Source organism: Clarias gariepinus, chromosome 18 (assembly GCF_024256425.1).
Source record: "Clarias gariepinus isolate MV-2021 ecotype Netherlands chromosome 18, CGAR_prim_01v2, whole genome shotgun sequence".
NCBI lineage: Eukaryota > Metazoa > Chordata > Actinopteri > Siluriformes > Clariidae > Clarias > Clarias gariepinus.
The window spans coordinates 26,750,095-26,776,484 of record NC_071117.1 but is presented as its reverse complement, the minus strand read 5'-3'; the positions used below and the strand labels follow the sequence as shown (position 1 = coordinate 26,776,484).

The following is a 26,390-nucleotide window of genomic DNA, read 5'->3' as shown; positions in this document are numbered from 1 at the left end:
CTGGTATCCGGTTTCTCCTCTAAACGCCTCGTCTCCGACGTCCCGCTTTTACTCAGACGTGCCTTTTCATGTGGAGCGCCAGGTGGTCCGACCGCGAGAAGCACCTGCAAGAGAAACGAGAAAAATAAATATATAAAATAAACAAACCAAACATCAACGATGATGCAGGGTGGAAAGTCAGAGCTCAGGCGTGAAACTTTGCTCGCTTCCTATTGGACGATGGATTCTGAGTGTTTAATGTGAGCGAGCCGTATTGACGTGGCTCAGGAGGGGCAGATGGTGCTGCCAGGAGGCGTCACGGCAGCTGGTTAGAGGAGCTCCTGCAGGTTCTGTGTGTCACTGAGCTGTGTTTAAGGATCACATTTAAGGCACTGGACATCTTCTCTCTCTCTCTCTCTCTCTTACACACACACACACACACACACACACACACAGTCTTATTGTAATGGTAATCCAGGCCTCTCCTGACACAAGTGGAGTCCCGGAGGTGTCACGTGAGTGTAAAAGGCGTGAAGGACTCATTTACATCAAAGAGAGGTTGCGCTTGAGCTCGGCCCTCAGGACTCCGCGCAGGCAATCTGTGTGTATGTGTGTGTGTGTTTGTTTCGCAGCAGGTCCAGAGCCCGGTCCAACATGGAGGCGTGTCTCCTGGCCACATTTAAACGGAAACTATTTGTCTTGATAAATCCAGCTAGCTGATGTTAGCTGTAACGCGAGAGTGTGTGATGAAGGGCAGAGACACAGCTGTCAATCATCCCAGACTTAAACCTCCACTGTCTCTCTTTCTTGATTTTTAATCTGTCCATCTCTCTTGTTTTTCCATCTGCCTTCCTGTCTTTCTTTATATTTCCAATGTCTCTCTCTCTCTCTCTCAGTTTTCAGTCCGTCTGTCGCTTGTTTTTTAATTGGCCTGTGTGTCTCTCTTTCTTGTTTGTCAATATGTCTGTCTCTTTACAAATTTTTAGTCCGTTTGTCTTTCTCTAATTTTTCAGCCTGACTGTCTCTCTCTCTCTCAATAAAAAAAAGTAGAAAAAAACCTGTTGTCTCTTTCAATTTTCAGTCTGTGTCTGAGAATCTGAGTTTTTAATCTGTCTGATTTTTGATCTGTGTCTTTACCTTCCAACGCCTCAAGGCAGTCTCTCTCTCTCTTTCTGCCTTTTTGCAGTCTGTCTGTCTCTCCCTGTCTGTCTCACTGCATCTCTTTTTCATTTCTCTTCCCATCATTCTTTGTGTCTCTTTCCCGCTCTGCCTTTTCCCCACATGACCTACAGTATGTGTTTGTGTCTCTGTTTATCTTTCTGTCTCTGTCTTTCCATCTGTCTTTTTCCCCTCGCAGTCTGTCTCTCTGCCTCTCTCCATTTTTCAGTTTATCTCTCTCTCTGTCTATTTCCCCTCCACAGTCTATCTGGGTCTCTCACTGTCTTTCCCGTCCACCTCTCCCTGTTCCTCCATCTTTGCTCTTCATTCGTCTCTCTTCACCTTTTTTACAACACACCATCTCTCTTTCTCTCTCTCCGTCAGTAGTAACTCCTCAGCCGTTTGAGCGATTAGCTCTCAGTGCACGTTCCTTTTTATTTCACCCGCCGATTTTTCAGTCACGTCGCGGGAGAACGTCTTTCCCAGACGACGGGCGACTAAAGTTCAGAGCCCCGCCCATCAACCCCCCACGCTTTTCTCCTTCCCGTCTCCGGTCGAAGCGCGATGACGAAACGTTGCTGAAACTTTTTGAAGTCGGGAGCCTCACCTGTCGCAGTGCGCGCACTTGAATGGCTTGGCGCCGGTGTGTTTGCGGTAGTGTCTCGTCAGCTCGTCGCTGCGCGCAAAACGCCACTCGCAGCCTTCCCATGAGCACTTGTAGGGTTTCTCACCTAAACACACACACACACACACACACACACACACAGAGGGTTATCACAGACAGAGCTCACTGCTGCATTAAACAACTTCACTGTTGTAAGCCTGAGTGTGTGTAAGAGTGTGTGTTTATCTGTGTACTAAAGCGGGGGATGGGGAGCTTATTTGGACGCCATCATTAACGTGGTAATGATGCTTAATGGCGAGGAACTTCATATTTACTGTCAGCCGGCTGCCGTCTGAGCCGGGAGACGCGGCCACAAATCTTTCCAACGAGGCCCTTAAAAGAAAAAAAAAACCTCTACGAGCACAAATCACAGCTAAATTGCGTGTGTATCAATTTACTCCTCTGGGATAAAAAGCAACGCAGTTAATCAGAGAGAGAGAAAGAGAGAGAGAGAAAGAGAGAAAGAGACAGAAAGAGAGAGAAAAAGAGAGAGACAGACAGACAGAAAGAGAGAGAAACAGATAAAGAGAGAGACATACAGAGAGAGAGAGAGACAGACAGAGAGAGAGAGACAGACAGATAAAGAGAGACATACAGAGAGAGACAGAGAAAGAGAGAGAGACAGACAGAGAGAGACAGAGAAAGAGAGAGAGACAGACAGAGAGAGACAGAGACATATAGAGAGAGACATACAAAGAGAGACAGACAGACAGAGAGCCAGACAGAAAGAGAGAGAAAGAGGGAGGAAGAGAGACAGAGAGACAGACAGACAAAGAGAGAGAAATACACAGAGAGAGACAGACAGATAAAGAGAGAGACAGACAGAGAGGAAGAGAGACAGACAGACAAAAAAAGAGAGAAAGACAGACAGAGAGACAGACAGAGAGAGAAAGACAGACAGACAGAAAAATAGAGAGAAAGACAGACAGAGAGAGAAAGACAGACGGACAGAAAAATAGAGAGAAAGACAGAAAGACAGACAGTCTCTCTCTCTGTCTGTCTCTTTCAGAGAGAGACAGACAGACAGATAAAGAAAGACATTCAGAGAGAGAGAGAGACAGAGAAAGAGAAAGACAGACAGAGAGAGACAGAGACATACAGAGAGAGAGACAGACAGAGAGAGAGACATACAAAGAGAGAGAGACAGACAAAGAGAGAGACGGACAGATAAAGAGAAAGACAGACAGAGAGGGAAAGAGAGACAGACAGAAAAAGAGAGAGAAAGACAGACAGAGAGACAGACAGAGAGAAAGCACATTCAGGCGTTCTTCCTGGAGAGCCAAAACCTCCCCGGTTCTCTCGCTCAGCGTTTATTTCACTGCACCTGCTTTATAGAATAAATAAGATTAAGGAGTAACGAGGAGAGAAAAAGAAAAGAAATAAAACGATGAACTGATGAGACTCTGGCTTTCACGTGACGCAGCGGCTCGCTCTGTAAAGCGGATAAAACATCGTCGTTAAAGGAATTGATACCGACTGGATAAAGAACACAAACACACACACACACACGCGGGATCAAACACACATTTAACATTTTCATGACTCGCTAAACTTTTTCGGTAAATCTAAGGACTGTAGTTCCTCTCCTAAACTCGGTTAATTAACATTCCGAGCGTTTCCATGGCAACGTCCAGCTGTGTGTGGAGTTAACAGGTAATAGGAATGAAACCCACACACACACACGCACACAAACGGTGCAGGGTCAGAACCGTGCCTGCAACTCGGAGCAATTATAAGTCAGGGTGACTCGGATGCTGGAGGCGGTTGCCTAGCAACCAAGCGCGAGCACAATCTGGAACTAGCCAATTATGGTCTGCGCTGCCAAGGGAGGATGCAGTCGCCTGGCAACCGGAGTCCTACACACTCTGTGTTGTGTGTGTGTGTGTGTGTGTGTGTTAGCGGTGTAAGGTGACGCCGATGCCGGGAATGAGCGGCTGTTCAGCCAAGATGTGCAGGTTGCTTAGAAACCACTCCTGCTCCAAACTCGTAGACACACACACACACACACACACACACACACATTCCTCTTCTCACTTTCTCTCTTTTTGTTTCCAGACACAGTGTAATAAGAGCAGACACTGGTGATGTACTGATCTCAGTACAGTGAGTTAATAACACAATAACACACTGACCTCAGCAAAGAACCTGTCTCACTTTCTGTCTCACTCAATGTCTCACTCCTATCACTCGCTACTCAGATTTTTCTTTTCACTTTTACTTTTTCTCTTTCTGTCTGTCCCCGTCTTTATCTCTTTTATATCTGTCTGTCTCTCTCTATTTCCAACCTGCCTGTCTCTCCCTCACACTCTTTCTCAATTTTAACCTCTCTCCAACCTGTCTCGCTCTATTTCCAACCTGTCTGTCTGTCTATTTCTGTCTTTTTACAACCTGTCTCATTGCGTTTATATTTTCCAACCTCTCACTCTCTCTCTCTCGATCTTAATCATGCTCTCCAGCCTGTCTCTCTCTATTTGCAACCTGTCTGTCTTTTTTTCTCTCTCCTGTCGCTCTTTGTCTCTCTATTCCCAACACCCCCTTCTCTCTCCAGCCTGTCTCGGTCGATTTCCAACCTGTCTGTCTTTATGTCTTTATGTCTTTTTACAATCTGTCTCACTGCCTTTATATTTTTCAACCTTTTTGTCTCTCTATTCTCTATCTCTCTCGATGTTAACCACTCTCTCCAGCCTGTCTCACTCAATTTGCAACCTGTCTCCTTCTGAATTATCAATCTGACTGTCTCCTTCTCTGTTTATTTTTAACCTGTCTCTCTCGATTTCTGGTCTGTCTGTCTTTATTTAAATCTTCAACCTCTATCTCTTCCTCTCTCTCTCTCAACGTCCAACTCCTCATCCTCTCTCTGTCTCTCTCCCCCTCTTCTCTCAATTTCCAACCTTTCTGTATCTCTCAGTTTCTTACTTGCTTTAGAAATCTCTCTGTCTTAATCAATTTCAGATCTGTCTGTCCAACTCATATTCCATGTCTTTGTTTGTCTTTCTCTATTTCTCTCTCTCTTAATGCCTGTCTCTTATTGCCTTTCACTCAGTTTGTCCATTTCTCTCTCTGACTCTACTTCTCATTCTCAGTCTATCTGTCTGTCTCTCTCTCTCCCCATGTATCTCTTGTTCCTTTCCTGCTTGTGTATCTTTTTGTCTTTCTGCTGGTCTGCTGCTTTTCTGTCTTCCTTTCTCTTGGTCTTTCTGCCTGTCAGTGCCTCATCACTCTTTGATACCTTCGACTTTTCCCAGTGTTCATATCCGTCTCTCTCTCGCTCTCCATCTGTCTGTCTCTCTCTCGCTAACGGAGATGTAAATGAGGAAAACATCTGGAGGGAAATTTCACTTTCATTACGGTAAATAACTGGAGACTTCCTTTATGTCAGAACAAAGGTCACGTGTGGCAAGCTGTGGTTCGGTAATTGCTGTCTCACACACTCACACACCAAACACACACACTGGCGGGTCTCTTTGTGACTTCCTGGAGAAGTTGGCCGTGATGAAAGTTATGGCCGGTTCCTGAAAGCCCGTGACGGAGAGCCATGGCAGCCTTAAGGAAACATTGTGATGGCGCAGGAGCTTTGGCGCTAATTCCCGAGTCATTTTCTGTGCGTGCTGTGTGCAAGAGCATGAGTTTCTACCTGTGTGTGTCCTCTGGTGTGCCTTGAGGTGAGAGCTCTTGGTGTACACCTTCCTGCAGCCGTCAAACTGGCAACGGTGGACTCTTTTCTTGCTGTCGGCCGAGTCCCGGCCTCCCGTCACGCCGCCCGCCTGCTCGCCGTCGCTGGGTCCGGGTGAGAGCGGCCGCGCGACGGCCAGTTTCAGCATCAGAGTCCCGTCGGCCGTGGCGCAGAGAGTGTGCGCGGCCTTTAGAGAATGCCGCTCAAGTTCCGGGGACGAGGGCGGGGTCAGTGAGGTGAGTGCGTTCAACTGGGCCACGTCGACCCCCATGCCGAGTTCGGAAGGGTCAGGGGTGGACGGCGTGGTCAGCGGCTCTCCGTCGAGGTGTAGCGGGGACGATGCGAGGCTGAAGAGGGACGGGTTGAGCGACTTGTCCTCTCCGTGTCCTTCCATGAAGTCCGGAGACAGCAGGCGGTCCAGTTCGTCTTCGAAGAGCTCGGACAGTCGCTTGGGTTCCGTCTGAAGGTAGCGCTCCAGCTCTAGACACGTCTGAGGAGACAGACAAAACAAAATTACAAACCTCTGACACTGGAGACTCCTTCTGTCCAAAGAAAATGTTAAAGAGACCGTGACAAACTCAGTAGACGACATTTAACAGAAAGCTTATGTTATTTATTTATATACAGTATAAATAACTCGTGATAATGCACATAATTTTTTAATTTATAATTTTTTTCTCCCTGTCCACAAATGACTGCGTAATAAAGCCCGGTTCACTGGTTAAAACACACACACACACACACCACAGTCGTAAAATAATACAGCAGAAAAAAAAGAAGAATCAGTCTTTCCACAATCTAAACTCAGTCCCAATAGTGCTGCACGATGGCAATGACGAATGGTTATGTGTGTCCACTTCCCTGACCCACTGATGGAGTCTCTCTCTCTCTCTCTGGCATGTTATTTGCCTCAGCAGGTCTTCAGAGATAGATGGTTAGACCGTGATTGATTACACACCGGCGACTGGAGCTCTCTGGAACTGGGAAAAAAACCACAACTGACCCGAATTACCTGCTGAGGGAGCGAGAAGGAAGATGGAGAGAGATAGAAAGTGCACAAGCGCCTAAGGGAGTTCGATGAGGGTGTAGAGAAAAATATGCGAGAAAGAAAGAAGGAAAGAAAGACGTCCGCCTCGCTAGCTTGCGAAAAAAGACACTGTGTATTCTTTTCTGGTCCTTTCTCCCGCCCACGTGTCAGGTCTTCGGTTTTTCTGTTAGCTGAGTGCATACACCTGTTACGCGATAGTCCGGGATCAGTTCTTCTGCTTCCTGTTTTATTGCTCTTTAGTCTTTTGCTTAATTGACTGTATGATGCCTCAAATACTTTCTGGGTTTTGACCTGGTTTATACGCGAGATATACGATTTTGTCTTACTGTTAAATAGCCACGTTGGCTAGGTGGAAAGTCGGATGTCTTGTGGTGATCAGGCTTTGTCATGTTGTTGCATTGTCACTTTTTGTTGTCTCTTTTGTGTAGAAAAAACGTAGATAGTTCTCTGTTTAACTTAAAATGTCAATCTGTTTTGTCCCAGCTAGCTGGCTCATTAGGTCTCTAAGTTAGCTAGTTTATTATTATTATTTTTTAAATTTATGTTGTTAATTTATGTTGTTAATTTATATTGCATGTAGCACCTTGGAAGAACGTTGTTTCATTTCACTGTATACTAACTGTATATGGTTAAAGTGACAATAAAAGCCTACTTGACTACTCGACTTAACTTTAAAGCTATTCCTGAATATTGTCGTGAACCAGTTATTCCAAAAAATCCTCACTCTACAGTGAAAAATCCAAAAATTACAAAGACAAAGGGACAAGCAAACCAACAGTTTAAGTTATACTTTAAAGATTCAGATCATTAAACAGATTTTAATATATTAGAAGAAATAACCTGAATAAATACAAAATGCATTTTTTAAATGAATAATGATTTCATTTATTAACGGAAAAAAAGCTGTCCAAAACGTAAGTGCCCTCTAAAACTAATTAACTGGTTGTACCACCCTTTGGCAGCAACAACTGCAATCAAGCAAATGCGATGACTGCCAATGAGTCTTTCACATCACTGTGGAGGAATTTTGGCCCGCTCTTCTTTGCAGAATTGTTTTAATTTAGCCACATTGAAAGGGCTTTCGAGCAAGAACAGCCTGTTTGAGGTCATCTCAATCAGATTTACGTCTGGATTTGACTAGTCTGTTCCAAAGTGTGTTTCGGATCATTGACCTGCTGCATAACCCAAGTGCCCTTGAGCTCGAGGTCAGGACCTGATGTTTGATTAGTTATTGCAAATGCTTGATTGCAGTTGGTGCCGCCAAGGGTGGCACAACCAGTCATTAAGTTTAGGAGGAAATTACTTTCCCATATACACTTGTTTGATGATCTAAAGCATTTATGTGTGACAAATATAAAAAAAACTGTATTAAAGGTACTACTCTTCAGGGGTGCTGTGGGGGAGGGCGTTCCCCAGGGGTCCGTGAGAGACTGGGGCCCTTAAAAATGCAACGGAAAGTGGAATGTGTTTGCTTTATCAAGGCTCAGGGCGCAGTATATTAGGTTTTCAAGGTGCCCAGAATCCCTAGTGGCATGCCGGGGCTAGAACAGCACATAATTACATCATTTGAGTGTCACGTGGTGCGACACTGCCCCCTCTAGCTGCTACTGTGCCACAGGGATAAGCTACCGTGAAATAACTACGTGATATGTCCGGCAGCCATCTTGTGTGGGTAAAGAGAAAGTATAAACTCCTGAAAAAGTATAAGTCCCTAAGATTTTAGTGACCTTTGCTAAAAATTTCATCACCGTATTTATGCACATCACATCCATCCATCATTGTGTTTTTTCATTCGTTTGTCTGCTTTTATTTCCTCTAGCTGCGATCCTACGACCAGTTTGATATATAACACCTTCTGTTTAGCACCGCCGCGGTTGCCGTTAATGGAACGAGACGGAACGTGCTTGTTTGCGATCCGGACGGCGATAAAAGAACGTCGGAGCCGAATTCAAACAGGCGCATAAACATTCAAACATGCATCCATAACTATTAAACTTCATGCTCGTGGAATATCCTGATGTTAAAACATCATTAACGAGAAGGCCTTAAAGCAATGTGTAGTAGAATGAAGCGAAGCCTCTCACTTTCTCTCTCTCTCTCTCTCCTGCTCGCACTCTTGTTCTATTTGGCTTTATAGTCCCAATGGATAAAATAATTAATGCAGATGAACCAACAGTGTGTGGCATCTCTAGAGCTTGAAGTGCAGAAAGGGTCGAACGGTGCTTCTGAGGTAAAAGCGGGAGCACAGTCCAAAGTTCTGCTCTTTATTTCCTTCTGTCTGAGGATAACATTGTTGCGAGATAATCGCATTCGTCTCTGATACATGAGCGGAACAATCCCCCCCCCCTCCCCCCACCACGGCACGTAGTCCACTGTCTAGACTGGGGGCATATCAGGTTATAGTGGCTGCACCACCAAAAGGGCATTTCCTCAATTATTATTCATTTCACCCTCCAGGTAAGACAGGAGGCAGGATGGGAATGACGAGTTTTGTCTAAAATAGATCAACAGATGATGGATGGATAGATGGATAGACAGATGGATGGCACTTAGCCACAGAATGGCTTCCCCTAAGTCATTTTTTTTAGTCGAGTGCTCGATAGATGTTTGATCAACAACTGGAGGTAGGGATGCCAGCTGGAGACTGATGGGCAGGGGCGGCTCATTTGTCCAGGCCTGCAATAGTTCATCGATCTGTAATGTTAAACTTCGGCCAAGTGGTGGACACACACACACACACATACACACACACACACACACAGACAAATGAACCTCTGCCAGCATGTTAAGGAGCAGAAGTATTGCCAGCTGGCTGACAGTTGATCAATGAAAGACAAAGATCAATAAATTGGACGGGGAAGATGGAAAAGGATGGTGTGTGTGTGTGTGTGTGTGTGTGTGTGATGTCATCACACACAGTCCAATAAAGAACAGACACTGACTCATCTTGTATCGAATAGCTTCGGGTAATATTCAGAGCGGGAAAAACTCACTGACTTTATTCGTGGCTTTGTTCTCGACATCTGACAGTCACGTCTATTTGTGGTTCTTTAGTAAACTTGGTTCGGAGCAACAAATTTGCAAGCAGACAACTGAGTAAAATGTCTTTGCGTGCTGTAGGTCGAATAAAGCGCCCCCAAAAGTGTTCCCGATTCCCCTTGGCACAATGTGAGCACAAAGAGGATATGGATTGTCAAGGTTGCAGGAGAAGAGAGAAAGAACTCTAGTCTTTTTGAGTAGAACTTGTCGTGAGTTAGATATTTTCAGACCCCGCAAGAAGCATAAAAAAGTCATGTGAGCAGGGATGTAGTGGGCAGGATCACAGTGGTGTAAAAAAAGTTGAAGAGAACACAACTGTCCCGTGCCCTTAGGGTGCTATTGCATTATGGAATCAGGCATGGACCCAGGTACACTTAAACACAAATTCTGGTACGTTTGCACAACACAAACACTCCATCCAAGTGTACTCGGGTACAAAACTTCATTATTAATGTAAGAGCTGGCCAGGAGGGGGGTGGGGGGGGGGGGTGGATTAAAGTAAAAGCACCTTTATAGAAGGTGTGGTGGGAACTTTCAGATTACCCACGATTGATTTGTATCGTGTCCAGGAACGATTGCTCTGCTGGCCAGCGCTGACATTATTTACAATCCCCGCACTTGGGTAAACTTGGGCACTTTATCAGCTATGGCTGTGTAGGTCAGAGGAGAAGATTGACGCGGCTATGTTCACATGGAGATTTCGGAGCCTGTGATGATGTCGTATCTAAACAGCGGTCCACTTCCGTGTTCAGGTACAATGACTTTCATATTTAATTTGATCCAACTCCAAATACAACACTCGCGACTACCTTTTCCAGTGAACTCGAGTGCGGTTCTCTAGCCCGGAATGCTTGTGTTCACACTGTTCGAAGTGAACCAGACTTTACACGTGTCAAGTGTAGTCAGAAAAGATCCCAGCGCCCTAATATGAAACCGCCCTCTTTCCACCCCCTGCCCCCCAATTAATTGCAGTGACCCTAGCCAATCAAGTGCTCAGGTGAAAGCTCGCTTTTCTCTCTTAGCCATCGTGCTATACGCGGTAAGGGGTGTCTTTCAGGTGGGAATTAGGAGATGAAATGAAAGTGAAAAAAAAAGGAAAAAACAAACAAGCTGGGAAGCGTTCTCAGTTTACACACAGTGAAAGAATGTCTGTTCTGACTGCCAGTCAGCTTTGCTTTTCCACCAAGTCACCGGCGTTACACACACGCAGGGTTTAGCTGAACGCAGCCTAATGCCTGCTGACACTTCTAAGCAGCCGTAAAAAGCAAAGCCGGCACTCGTGAAATGGATCCTGAACGGGCTGTCGGCGTAAGCGTTAATAAAGCCGGAGGGGACCGTAGAACGGAACAACAGACTCGGCTTAATTTCAGGAAATTTCTCATCTCCCTTGTTGATGCTGCGTGGTAATAAATTTACGATGGACGTGCTTATCTCCGTCTGTGGCTACCTCTGCATAACACCGCTTGTCTGAAGCGGCTAATGGCGTGTTTCAATGGGATCTGTGCATGCTTTGCGGCTGATAACTGAGCGCTGGCGATGTAGCGCCTGTGACATAACACCAATTAAGGAATTGGACACACACACACACAGGGGTTGCAGTACATTTTTTATGAGCAGATAAACCTCTCTGAGAGGTTTTTTTTTTTTTTTTTGCTCGTGTATTTTAATGTGCTAAGCTTGGGTTAGTGCCGAGGTGGGACGTCTGGGTAATTAGCAATAAAAACTAGCGCTCCGATAGCTTTGGATCAATCAGCGCAGGACCGTTTGATGGTTGCTTTTAATGTGCGAGTATCGGAAGGAGTGTGAAATGGTTCAGTGTTTTATTTCTGGACACCAGCTCAAGAAAATCCATAAGAGGCTAAACGAATCGAAGCAGAACGTCCTTTACACCGTCTTCAGGAGGAGAAGAAAGATGTGTGATGTTTTTCTGGTGATGAAGGGTGAATCAGGGCCACGACCAAAAGTCACCCTCTTCCAGAAAAAAGAGGACTGGTGTAAAATTGCTGAAGTCCCAGAATGCAACGGGGAAGAAACCCAACTTAGCTAGTTAGTGAAGTGTGAGATGGATGACTGCGATATTGTTCACTCTTTCTCTCCCAAGGAAGCTCAAACCTTAGAAGATATAACTGTTTAATCAGGAAGAGGAGAGAATTAAAGCGGCGCCGCATCAGTCTCATCAGGTGGAGATAATTTAAGCGCACCAAGAAGAGGTCAAGCCGTTAAATCTTGGGTGGACTTTACCACCTTTAAAAATGCAAGAGACGAAACCTTCACTTTCCTTTGACGCCTGCAAAGTCCCGGCTTCAGTGTAGTGACTTAGACTCCGTCCACACGAAGCCGGTGCGTTCCCCATCCGATCTTTTTTTTTCGTGAACACGGCGTCGTCTCAAGAAATATCTGCGTACACACGAAACCACTGAAAACGGTGTAGTATATATGCCAGACCAGTATGGGGCGCTGTAATTCTGCCATAGAGATACACTATACACGGAGAAGAAGACTTTGAGCATGCGCATAACCTTCGCGCTGTATACGAACCAAGATTGTGTTGTCCATTATCGCTTGTTGCTCATAACAGTTGCATAAAAGCAATAGATTTTGCTGTAATAAAGCTAGTAGGCTTTGTAGCAACACGAACACAATCATGTAGTCCACCATTATTGTTGTTGCTGTTACGTGTGACGCAGCCGACACGTGATGTGATAACATCATCGTTTCACAAAATATACGATTGGCCGTACACACGAAACCGCAAGGGTGGCGTTTCCAGATAAATCCACTTTGGGACCTGGTTTCAAAAAATAGCGGTTTCAGTTTCCTAAAACGCCGGATCCGTGTGGACGAAACACCAATACAATAAAAAATGTATACGTATACAGCGAAACGCGTCTCCGTGTGGACAGGCCCTTACTTACTTTGGAATTACGCATGTTCTCTATAGGTTGTCGGGTTGCTCGTTTGTTAACGCCTATTAAACGAGAATACCGTTTAGATGAAATGGTCCGTGCCCCACCTTCTCAACCACTGCCACCTCCACCCAGGAGGCTTTCTCAGTCATGTCGGTGTGATTAGCATGCAGGGAGAACTGAAAGGGATGAGTCACGCTTTTTTACACCAGCCTCTTGTTCTCGCAGCGTGACACATCGGCTTCATTTCCCTCAATGAAACAGAGGACCAGGGGTGTGAGAGAAACAGGAGAATGAGGGTTTTTTTATGCTCTCTTTAACTCACACTTCTAGCTGGATGCTGAGATGTCCAGAAGGTTTAATGCAAAAGTGTCGAAGTGACCCTCGGACGTCTGCTTAGTCTAGAGGAGTAAATCGGAAGTTGTTGGGGACACAGTTCAACACTAAACCGTATGAAAGTCTGTTTATACAACCAGCTGGTTGTGAATAATAGGAGGACGATAATGTGTACGCTGAGGTCAGGGTGTTCAGGACAGGACGAGGGCTTCGGTCATGTAGAACGTGGAGTCGGAGCATATGGAAATACAGCTGGGTTTGCATACGACAGAGCAGAAGTGCTGATCTAAGGCGCACACAAACACACACACTCACAGAGGCCTGGCCTTGCTCTGACAGCTGAGCCTGAAAATGGGAAATACTTGAATTCTTTAGGCAATTGCTTTCTTAAAAGTGGAAAAGGTGATAACTTAGAGAATTAAGGAACTGAGTAACTGACCAGAAAGCCCCAGCCCCGCCTTAGTTGGGCCCTTGAGCGAGGCCCCTAACCCTATCTGTTCCAGGGGCACTGTATCATGGCTGATCCTGTGCTTTGACTCCAGTTACACTGGGATATACAAACAAAGCATTTGACTGTGCAGTAATGTATATGTGACAAATAAAGGCTTAATTTAACATGATTTAAAACAAATGCTGACCGATAATTTTTTTTCTGAAATCTCATGGACTGAAAGGTGTACCGAAAATCAGAAAGTTTTTTTTTTTATATATATATATATATATATATATATATATATATATATATATATATATAAATATATATTTTTAGACCCGACGTCTGCAGTGTTTTACAAACATATACTGTATATCGCGGCCAAGTATATCTGCACGGAAGAACGATTCCATCCGCGATCGATTAATTAGGAGTGGACGGTACACCGCTCTCGTGCTGTCAGAATAAACAGGAACATGAGCGGTAGAGCGAGAGCGGTGTACTGTCCGCTAATAATTATTAATAGGAAAACTCAGGATTATATAACCCAGGAAGATTAATAAAAAAAAAAAATCAAATAGCACGGATTGGCGCGGGAACATAGCACTGGTCTTAAAAAAAAAAAAAAGGAGGACTTGCTAATACAGACGTATTATAGACTTTTATAAGGTGTACCTTTATGATGTCACATTATTGATATTATTATTATTATTATTAGTATAATTGTTATAATTGGCCACAGAAACAACCTAAAAACAACCATAAAATGTAAAATTGAGTGATCTTAGGAATTTGTGCTGTTTTTTTTAATGTTTTGCTCAGTCAGGTGTGTATAGTAAAATAAAATGCAAATGAAATGCAGTTCATCATATTGTCCAAGATTTGGTAAAAAATAAATCAATCAATAAATATAAACTCTATTACTTAAAGATAACTCTATTTTGCATAATCCTGACTCTATATATATTTATTGAAACATAATAATGCAAAAAAATGGCTAAAATGCTTTGGTTTTTAAAGGCTAAAAGTTCTGACAAACAGTGCCATCTTTAACCACCAAAGATTGTTTAGTTCTTGATGTTTTACTCTTCACATACTGTACGTGTAAATGGAGGGTTAGTAGGCTGAAACTCTGAAATGTAAAATGAATAGAAGTATCAAAAAATTAGTATTTATATATAGTTGTTGTTTGTTGTGCAGTATGTAGTAGAAAACATTCGTTATTGCCGCTCCGCTCCATACCACCGCATGTACTTTTCACACCTGTGAGGAAACACTGGTCTGTAATCACTTTGCACCGCAAGACGTGACGAGCTGAGACATCTGCGTTCTGCGAGCTCGAGGACGACGATCAAGGTCACGTGACTTGTGTTTTTTTTGGAAATGTCCGAAAAATCTCAGGGTCAAAGACTTCAAATCGCTTCTTCTTATAGATACGGTTCATTTAAACAAAGGGGATGAACATCTTGAATCGTAGCACAAACAAGATGTTCTAATACTAACACAAATAAAAAACTGAACTGGACGTCCTTCAAGCCATCTTCTGGAGGAGAAGAAGTGTGACGATTTCTGGTGATGAAGGACGAATCGTCGCCGGCATTTAGAACCGAATTCAGGACCAAATGACAGCAGCATCTTCCAAGGAAAGAAAGGTTTTTTAAAAAAAAATTCCCAGAATGCAATGCAGTAGAAACTTGTGAGACTGATGAACCTTAGAAGATATAACTGTTTAATCAGGAGAAGGCGAGAAGTGCCTCCTACAGGTTTGCAACATTATTGTCTGCTACAATCGAAGTCGAACTGCCTTCCCGCTAAAGTCGGATCCGCGCTGTAGCGACGTAACTCGGACAGAACAAATAAAAAATAAAAATACGGAAACGTGTCACAGGATGCAGCGGCATCGGGTTCTGATCGAGTTGCGAGAAAATCCTTTCTCCAGATACTTTCCGGATCTTATTGGTGCACTCTGAGGTAACAAAGTGGCGCTTTCTTAGGTGCCTAATTGGACGATGCAGTTCTTCACGCACTTCATTCACGTCGCGTGAAAAGATCGCGGTCACTGATTTTAAGGGCCTGATAAAAGAGTCGAGGCAAGAGGCCGGTTTGGCACCATTTTGAGAAACGCAATAATTTGTCGTAATGCGGTAAACTTATTGTATTTATTTACTATTTTTGCAAGATTGTTTTTTTCAGTGCTGCAGCTTCTCTTTTGTTTAAACTGGGAAAGCACAGAAACACACACACACACACGCACACAGCCAGAGGGTGTAGAGAGAAACAATCTCAGTCTAGACTCTAATTATAGTCTAGTGTTAATTAAGGATATTTGGCTCCGCCACTCCATCTCCGTGATAACTATATCGCACTCGCTGCCTGTGCGAGCTTAACGAGAGCAAGCGACTCGTTCTCTTTTGTCGTTTTTCAATTATGGACGCTTGCCAGATGTAATCAAACCCCAGCGCTGATTTCGATCAACCTCTGCAACAGCGTTCGGGCTCCGTTACACATCTCGAGATCTTCTGACATGACGAACGACGTGCTCGTTAACGCCGCTAATATCCGCCGTGAAAAAATAAATAAATAAATAAAAAGAATTTCGTTCATGCGTCGAAGTTATTGCTGACGAAGCAGACGCTAAAGTTATTCTGGGAGACATTATAAATCATTTCCTCTATTGCTATGTTTCTTGTTGGCCGTAAAACGATCTGAGGGCCTACTGTGAAGAAGAAGAAAAGAAAAAAAAACGCAGGCTCTGCATTTTTTCCCGTCTCATCAGTGGCGAGCTTCGGGGCTGGGTACATCGACTCGACGTTTTTTCCTTCTGCGAGAGAAGCGCATGGTTTCGTAGGAGTGACGGGAAGTCAAGCTGTTACTTCTTTTCTTATCTGATGCATGTCTAACTCGCTTCACCGAAGGACAAAGCAATCATATGCAAACTCACGTCTTCCTTTTTTAGGAAGAAGAAGAAGACGAAGGTGTATATTCCTGATTTCTGCTTCTTCGACAGAGTAAATGTGAACCTTCTAAATTGCTGCGCAAGCTCGGAGCCCATCGCTGGTCACATGACTTGGGAAGTCATTACCGTATCAATTACAAGATCTACTCAATGTCCTCGTCAATATCGGACCTAAACGTGGGGGCGGGGAAAGGAAGAGCAGGAAAGAAAGTCTGGAGTAAAAAAAAAAGGTGAAAATAATGTTAGTAATGTAATGCAGTTTATACAGTATGTCTGGTGTGTGTGTGTGTGTGTGTGTGTGTGTGTTTCTCTTTTTCTCTCTCTCTCTCTTCTGGTCCTGAAAGCTCTCAGGTGCTCACGTGTCTCCTCGGCGCTCACGCTCCTGCAGCCGCAGCAAGATTTTAGAGATCTAAAAATAACAGGATGGTCTGAAATGGATGCAGTGAGAACAAAAGATGCTTTGACTTCTCTTCAGAGCCAAAAATAGACACACACACACACACACACACACACACACCAAAAAAAAAAAGGAAAAAAAAATCAAACCCTCCCACCTTGACCTGAAATAGTCTCTGCAGCATCCCGGGTGCGCTTTAAATTAAACACTCTGTTCTGTATCGCAGTATCAGATTCTAATCGTTATAATCACTTAGTGTCATGTGTAAGTGCTTCCAACGTGAGCCTGTGTGGGGGCGGGGCTTATTTCTGGTTTGTGGCGAAAACGTTTTTCAGGATTGAAACGGTTAATATTGTTCAAACACGCTAAGGTTAATTTAATGCTTAAAGAGTTTATTAAACCCTGTGTGTGTGTGTGTTGAATCAAATAAAACCCTTGTTACCCCGTCTTTTAACAAGCAATAACTACACACCCCTGTATATCTATCTATCTATTACATAATAAAATAACAGTTTAAAGTGTGTCAGAGAGTGTGTGTTCAGGATAGTGTAAGTGTGTGTTGGTGTGAAAGGGAGTTATGGCGCTGGTTAAGGTGTTAGATTAGGTTTTATTCATATTATATTATTTGTATTATATTATTATATTTTATTCATTCATTGTGATTATTTGTCATGTGCATAAATTGTCAGGGTACAGGAGTGTGTTTGAGTGTAATTGTATGTTAGTGCGCTGGAGTGTGTCAGAGTATGATAAAGTATAAACGTGAGTGTGTGAGGGAGTATTAGGGAGTGTTGTAGAGAGTGTAAAGGAGTGTGTGTTATGGAAAAAAGTGATATTGAGTGTATAGAGTGTTTGTGAGTGTGTCAGAGTCTTAGGGAGTGTTTTAGAGTGTGTTAGAGTAAGGGAGGGTTTTTAAACATTACGGAACGTGTTACAGACTGTGTGTCAGAGGTTGTGTAAAGCTGTGTGTAGTGTGTTAGAGTGCCATAAAAAGTTAGAGTGTTTGGGAGTGTGTTGGAAAGTGTGTTAGAGATTTTGTTAGAGCTTGTTGGAGTGTGTGTTAAAGTCTGAGTGTGTAAGACATTGCATACAAGTGTGTTGGAGTTTGTTAGACAGTGTGTTAGCGCACACAGTGATGGTGAGTACTGGAATGTGTTGGCGTGCAATGAAAAATGTGTAAGTGTGTACTGGGCACGTGTGAGTGTGTGCGGGTTACATTGTGTTTGTGTGTATTTATTAGTGTGTGTTACAGGATGTTTCATCACATTAGTGTGGTACAGTTACTATGTGCTGAAGTGTGTAACAGTGTTACAGTGCAGTAGAAAGTGTGTTATAATGCATTAGTGTGTTACAATATGCGCTACAGTGCGTTACATTGTGTGTTTGAAGTGTGTTACAGTGTAGTAGAAATTGTCCTACACTGTGTGTTAATTTAAGTTCTAATATGTGCTACAGTGTGTGTTACAATGCATTAATGTGTTACAGTATGTGGACAGTGTGGTTGTGCATTAGTGTTTTAGAGATTGGTTTGCCCTTTGTGCTAAAGTCCCTCCTACAGAGGGCGGTAGTGTTATGATGCTACACTGCGTGTTACAGTTTGTGCTACAGCATGAGTTGCGAAGCATTAGTGTGTTACAGATGATTACAGCATGCACTACAGGGTGTGTTACAGTATGCGCTACAGTGCGAGTTACAAAGTGTCAGTGTTACAGGTTGTTACAATATGTGTTACAATATGCACTACAGGGTATATGTTACAGTGTGTGTTATTGAGTGTTACAGTGTGTGTTAGTGAGTGTTACAGTGTGTTACAATATGCACTAAAGGGTATGTTACAGTGTGTGTTATTGAGTGTTACAGTATGTTATTGAGTGTTACAGTGTGTTATTGAGTGTTACAGTGTGTGTGTTAGTAGTGTAACAGTGTTACAGTGTGTGTTAGTGAGTGTTACAGTGTGTGTTATTGAGTGTTACAGTGTGTTTTGGTGAGTGTTACAGTGTGTTTTGGTGAGTGTTACAGTGTGTTATTGAGTGTTACAGTGTGTGTGTTAGTAGTGTAACAGTGTTACAGTGTGTGTTGTTGAGTGTTACAGTGTGTGTTATTGAGTGTTACAGTGTGTGTTATTGAGTGTTACAGTGTGTGTTGGTGAGTGTTACAGTGTGTGTTATTGAGTGTTACAGTGTGTGTTATTGAGTGTTACAGTATGTGTTGGTGAGTGTTACAGTGTGTGTTGGTACGTGTTACAGCGTGTGTTATTGAGTGTTACAGTGTGTGTTATTGAGTGTTACAGTGTGTGTTATTGACACACATTGTAACACTCAATAACACACACTGTTACACTCAATAACACACACTGTAACACTCAATAACACACACTGTAACACGTACCAACACACACTGTAACACGTACCAACACACACTGTAACACTCAATAACAATGTGTGTGTTAGTATTGTTACAGTGTTACAGAGTGTTAAAGAGTATTTGTGTGTTACAGTGTATTAGAGTATGTCAGTGTGTGTTACAATGTGTTAGTGTGTATTACAGTGTGTTATTATGTGTTAGAGTGTATCTGTGTGTTACAGTGTGTCAGTGTGTGACAGGGTATTAGTGTGTGTTGCCGTGTATTAGTGTGTATTACAGAGCGTCAGTGTGTGTTACATTGTGTCAGTGAGTGTTTCAGTGTATCAGTTTGTGTTACAATATGTGCTACAGTGTCTGTTACAGTGTATTACAATATACACTACAGGATGTGTTACATTGTGTGCTAGTGACTTTTTCAGTGTGTGTTGGTGAGTGTTACAATGTGTGTTATTAAGTGTTGCAGTGTGTGTTAGTAGTGTTACAGTGTGTGTTAGTAGTGTTACAGTGTGTGTTAATAACGTGTTACAGTGTGTGTTAATAAAGTGTTATAGTGTTACAGTGTGAGTTATTAAGTGTTACAGTGTGGCAGTGTGTGTTCATGAGTGTTACAGTGTGTGTTCATGATTGTTACAGTATATGTTACAGTGTGTGTTAATGAGTCTTGTAGTGCGTGTTAGTGAGTGTTACAGTGTGTTTTAGCGAGTGTTACAGTGTGTTTTAGTGAGTGTTACAGTATGTGTTACAGTGTCTGCTACATTAAGGTACAATAAACACTACATTATGTGTTACAGTGTGTATTAGTGAGTGTTACGGTGTGTATTAATGAGAGTAACAGTGTGGCAGTGTGTGTTAGTGAGTGTTACAGTGTGGCAGTGTGTAAGTTAATGTAGTGTATCCTGCTCCTTCAGTTTCCTTCACACATGCTGTAACGTAGAGTGGATGGACACATCGAGTGAATGGACACACAGAGTGGACGGACAAACCGAGTGGAGGAACACACAAAGTGGATGGACACACAGATTGGACGGACAAACCGAGTGGATGGACACATCGGGTGGATGGACACACCAAGTGGATGGACACAGCGGGTGGACGTTCACACTGACTCTCAGCGTCCCTAATCAAGTTGCTGATGCTAAATAAAGGGACACAAAAAAGTGGAAGATGAAAAGGATACATGGAAAGAGAAACCTGGAGAAGTTCTTACCTGCTGCCAGTTTTCCTCCAGAGACGGCATGGCGGAGAAGTAGCCGGTGTCGTGGACGAGCTGGAGCTCCTGGAAGATGCTGTAGTTGGCCAGGACGTCCATGATGATGATGATGATGATGATGCTAACGCGAGTGGACAGAAATCCAGGGATAAGACTTCCTCACGGCCCCGTGGGAACATTCAGCATCACTTTCCTCATTTAGCCTCAATTAAAAACCCTAATATTATCTATTTTTTTATTTTCACATGAAAGAAATGAATCGATAAATCAGACGAGGTGAAAGTTAGCAGAGATAGCATCGGGACAGAGAGAGAGAGAGAGAGAGAGAGAGAGACGGCTGAGACGGAGAGATCGCGCGCCGGGCGCCTCGCGCGGACCGACTGCACGAGCGCACGCACGGAGAGAGGGAGAGAGCGCGAGAGAGGAGGCGCGCGCGCACCTGCCACTCAGCTCTCAGTGCGTGACCATATATGGTAAGGTGGGGGTGGGAACTGTAGCGCCTGATAAGCCCGTGAGGCAGGGCCAGACTCTGATGAGAGGCGGGACCAAACGAAATGCTGCAAGAGGATTGGACGACGGGTTGCCAATCATGTCTCTGAGACGAGAGCTATATTAAAGCGGCGTATAAAAGAAAAAAAGAAAAAAAAAACGGGTTCATTGAGTTCAGTCTTGTGCGCGTGCCTGCACCCTTAAACACTGACACAATAAAACACCGGGAATATAGATTTATTACAGGATTAATAACAATATTACATCTTACATCCCCTAAAAATTACACACATTAAACAGATTATAGTAATATTTTAGGAAATATTCGGGAAAGCGTGTTACTATTATAAAGTGTGTAATAGAGCACGGTGTTAGTGTGTATCAGAGTACTGTGTGTGTGTGTGTGTGTGTGTGAGAGAGAGAGAGTCAGTGCAGAAAAATTTATTAATATTGTTACAATGTATTACAGTGTGTCAGTGTGTGTTATAGTGTATTAGTGTGTGTTACAGTGTCAGTGTGTGTTACAGTGTGTCAGTGTGTGTTACAGTGTCAGTGTGTGTTACAGTGTGTCAGTGTGTGTTACAGAGTGTCAGTGTGTATTAAAGTGTATTTGTGTGTTACAATGTGTTATAGAGTCAGTGTGTGTTTCAGTGTGTGTTACAGTGTTAGTGTGTATTACATTGTGTGTGTGTTACAGTGTGTGTTACAGTGTATTAGTGTGTATTAAAGTGTATTTGTGTGTTACAGTATGTCTGTGTGTGTTACAGTGTGTCTGTGTGTATTACACTGTCAGTGTGTGTTAAAGTGTATTTGTGTGTTACAGTGTGTTCGTTGTATTACAATGTAGTGTGTATTACATTGTGTGTGTGTTACAGTGTGTGTTACAGAATGTTAGTGTGTGTTACAGAGTGTCGGTGATTAAAGTGTATTTGTGTGTTTCAGTGTGTTAGTGTGTGTTACAATGTGTTATTGTGTATTACATTGTGTTATTGTGTGTTACAGTGTGTCAGTGTGTGTTACAGTGTGTCAGTGTGTGTTACAGTGTGTCAGTGTGTGTTATAGTGTATTAGTGTGTGTTACAGTGTGTCAGTGTGTGTTACAGTGTCAGTGTGTGTTACAGTGTGTCAGTGTGTGTTACAGTGTGTTACTGTGTATTACATTGTGTTATTATGTGTTACAGAGTGTCAGTGTGTATTACAGTGTGTTACAGTGTATTAGTGTGTGTTACAGAGTGTCAGTGTGTATTAAAGTGTATTTGTGTGTTTCAGTGTGCTAGTGTGTGTTACAGAGTGTTAGCGTGTGTTACAGAGTGTTAGTGTGTGTTACAGAGTGTCAGTGTGTATTAAAGTGTATTTGTGTGTTTCAGTGTATTAGTGTGTGTTACAGAGTGTCAGTGTGTATTAAAGTGTATTTGTGTGTTTCAGTGTGCTAGTGTGTGTTACAGAGTGTTAGTGTGTGTTACAGAGTGTTAGTGTGTGTTACAGAGTATTAGTGTGTGTTACAGTGTGTTAGTGTGTGTTACATTGTGTCAGTGTGTGTTACAGTGTGTCAGTGTGTGTTACAGTGTGTCAGTGTGTGTTACAGTGTATTAGTGTGTGTTACAGTGTATTAGTGTGTGTTAAAGTGTATTTGTGTGTTACAGTGTGTTAGTATGTTTTACAATGTGTTACTGTGTATTACATTGTGTTATTATGTGTTACAGTGTGTCAGTGTGTGTTAAAGTGTGTTAGTGTGTGTTACAGTGTATTAGTGTGTGTTACAGTGTATTAGTGTGTGTTACAGAGTTTCAGTGTGTATTAAAGTGTGTTACAGTGTGTTAGTGTGTGTTACAATGTGTTAGTATGTATTACATTGTGTTATTATGTGTTACAGTGTGTCAGAATGTGTTACAGTGTACAGAGCTTATAAGGTTAGTGTGTGTTTTAGTGTGTGTTAAAGTGTATTTGTGTGTTAAAATGTGTTAGTGTGTGTTACAATGTGTTAGTCTGTATTACATTGTGTTATTATGTGTTACATTGTGTCAGTGTGTGTCACAGTGTGTCAGTGTGTGTTACAGTGTATTAATGTGTGTTACAGAGTGTCAGTGTGTGTTACAGTGTGTATAACAGTGTATTAGCGTGTGTTACAGTGTATTTGTGTGTATTAAAGTGTATTTGTGTGTTACAGAGTGTTAGTGTGTGTTACAATGTATTATTATGTGTTACAGAGTGTCAGTGTGTGTTATGGTGTGTCAGTGTGTATTCCAGTGTATTAGTGTGTGTTAATGTGTATTTGTGTGTTACAGAGTGTCAGTGTGTGTTACAGTGTGTCAGTGTGTATTAAAGTGTATTTGTGTGTTACAGTGTGTTAGTGTGTTAGTGTGTTTTACAATGTGTTAATGTGTATTACATTGTGTTATTATGTGTTACAGTGTGTCAGTGTGTGTTACAGTGTGTCAGTGTGTGTTACAGTGTACAGAGCTTATAAGATTATTGTGTGTAAGACTGTTATTGTGTATAAGAGCCTAACAGAGGTTTAGTGTATATTATATAGTGTTAGTGTGTATTTTACTGTGTTAGTATGTATTATAGTATAATCGCATATTATAGTGTGTTAGTGTGTACTACAGATTGTTAGTTTGTATTACTGAGGTCTAGTGTGTGTGTATTATATAGTTATTAATTGTATTAGTTTTAGTATTATTAAGCGTGTTAGTGTTTATTGCAAAGTATTTTTGTGTGTATTGCTGTGTGTTAGTACTGTATGCCTTAACGTACACAATTGTGTTTTACAGAATATTAGTGTGTATTAAAGTGTCATGTATAATTTTTTCAAGCACTTATGTCATACCACGTCACATCTGTACCTACGGCAGGCGCAGCACACATGTTTCACGTCTTGTACATACCCACTCTGCCGTCACGTCTCATACATACTAACAGAAGTAAATGGACAGAGAGAAATATGACGGGTCATTTGTGTTATTGAAAAAGCAATCGGTTACGTCTGGCAGCTCGCCCTGACACGGCCCTCTATCACCCCCCGCATTGAAGTGCTCCATTCGATATAAAAATGACATCATCTACACGCCATAAATCCCAGCGCGCGCACACACACTTTTCCTAGGCATGGAAATAAAATCAACTACAAGCATGATCTCACTGACTTTAAGCATGTAATGGGATAAGAGGATTGTGTAAAATAAAAGCCTGAGTTCTTTCTTCATGCTTTTTGCGCTCTCTCTCTCTCTCTCTTTACCCCATCATCTGTGGAATCATGGAAAGAGATTTTTTTTTTCTTTTACGCTTTTCAGCTTCCCATCTCAGTTTGAATTATTCATGTTTCTGGTAGGAACAAGACGTTTGGTTTAGAAGGTGTGTATGTGTATGTGTGTGTGTGTGTGAGAGAGAGAGAGAGAGAGAGAGAGGATCGCACTTCTTTCATCTGCTTCCTGTGTGGATGGGAGCTGTGTGAATCTCATGAATACCCCAGTGATAGCGAATGTTTCGGAAGACTTCCTCCTTTTCCCCGAGTCGGCACGTTGAGCTTCTGACGGTCGGACGCACTAAAGGCGAAATTTCCACATTTAAGCTGTAGGTCTGACTCGAGATCTGAGTTCCTGGAAACTAAAACCTAAGACTTTATTAAGGAAATTTTCTTTTATCTTATTTTATATAATGCTTTAAATAGTTTTTTTTTTCTTATTACACAAATAAATGAGCGTCATGTAAAATTTTAATTAAAGAAACATATATTCATATTGTTTGATTTTTTTTTATAAGGTCGAAGTTATGGAATGTTTTTTATTATTAGATGATTAAGTTAAGTTAAGTTAGGCCTTTATTTGTCACATATACATTACAGCACAGTAAAACTCCTTCTTGGCATATCCCAGCGTAACCAGGGTCAGAGCGCAGGGTCAGCCATGATACAGCGCCCCTGGAGCAGTTAGGGTTAAGGGCCTTGCTCAAGGGCCCAACAATGGCAACCTGGTGGAGCTGGGGATCGAACCGCCGATCTTCTGATCAGTAACTCAGTGCCTTAACCCTCTGAGCCACCAATCTAATTCTAGTTAATCTTCATATTACTTTTTTGTGGACATGTGGTTCAATTACTTTCATGTCATTTTGTATAAATGATTAGTTTAGTTACACAAGATTCATGATTAGTTTAATTTGACATGTAATTTTCACATAAGACTAATTTATGTTTATGTGAGTCATTTATTTGTAGCCTATATACTGTAAAACCTTTGGCATAGACACAATTTATATTATGACTTGGTCATTTTAATGACTCATTTCTTCCTCTTTCAAATAAATTCATTAGATGTTTCACAGTTGAAGAATTTTCATGAAATTTTTCAAATGAATCATTTATTTTCATGATTCGTTCATTCTCCCATGTTATTTTCTTTTTAAATTGATTGATTTATGCTCACATGATTCTTTAAGTTTTACATGATTTTTTATCCATGATTAATTGTTCTCCTAAGTAATTTTAAAAATTTTAAGAATTTACTTTCACACAAATCATTCACCTTCACATAATTTTTCAAATGCATAATTTATTTTTATGATTCGTTTATGCTTACAGGACTTGTTTTCTTCCTATCTGATTTTTTCCGCCATTTAATGCTTTAATTTACACATTAATTTTCAAATGAATCATTTATTTTTATGATTGTTTTATTTTTGTTTAAATTTAAAGTTTTTATTTATTATTTATTATGTAATTCTTAAGTTTAATGTGATTTTTTAATTCAATTATTTATCATGATTTGTTTATTCCCACATAACTTGCTTTCTTTCCATATTATTTAAGGAAATAAAATTCATTGTATATAATATATAATATTATATATTATAAATTTATTATATTTGATTCATTTATTTTCACACAAATCTTTAACACAAATTATTAAGTTTGATGTAATGGATCCTTCATTTTCATATGACTGCTTTTTTCCCATTTTATTTCTTTTTGACATTTGATTCTTTGGGTTTCACATGATTTTCTAAACAAATCATTTATCTACATGATTCGTTAATTCTCACATGACTTGTTATTTTCCTCACATGATTTTTTTTCTGCCATTTGATTTAATAAATCTCACATATTTTTATAATGAATTGTTTACCTTTTTGATTAATTCATTTTCACACTTCTTTTTCTTTCTCCTAATTGATAGGCCTATGTTTTTTTTCTTTGTTGCTTTTCATGATTAATTACATTTAACCAGATTTTTTCCCCAAAAGAATAATTATTTTTTTCAACTCATTTACAGTATGGAGAACTAAACATGACATAATTATAAATAAATAAGTAAATGTAAAAATAAATAAATACATAAAAACAATAAGCCCTGAAAAATTGCTAAATGTATTACTACTTTTGTTTATTAACATATTTCAAAATTTATTTATTTTTGAATTTCCACATTTTTATTTATTTATCTTATTTATTTTTGTGTTGTCATTTTTTTTTATTTATCTATTTTAGATTTTCCACATTTACATATATTTATTTCTGCATTTCCACATTTCTACATTTATTTATTTGTTGCTGTATGCTGATAAGGTAGGCGGTCCCAGCCTTAGTCGAAGAAATACATTTAGCAATTTTCCAGGGTATTTTGTATCAATATATTTATTTATTTATATATTTGCTCATTTATTTACATATTTATTTATTCATAATGATGTCATGTTTAGTCCTCCATATTCATTCATTTCCAAATTACTTTATTATTTACTCCT

At 41.4% G+C, this 26,390-nt stretch overlaps 1 protein-coding gene across 1 annotated transcript; it reads right to left on the bottom strand.

The window, feature by feature from the left end:
* klf7a (Kruppel-like factor 7a) lies at positions 1–20,402 on the bottom strand. Its single transcript, XM_053477314.1, has 4 exons — positions 20,161–20,402; positions 5,436–5,964; positions 1,745–1,868; positions 1–104 (listed from the first exon to the last, which is right to left on the bottom strand). Exons 1-4 carry the CDS (start codon positions 20,260–20,262, stop codon positions 53–55), a joined length of 807 nt encoding a protein of 268 aa, XP_053333289.1. The 5' UTR covers positions 20,263–20,402; the 3' UTR covers positions 1–52.
* Between the last annotated feature and the right edge of the window lie 5,988 nt (positions 20,403–26,390).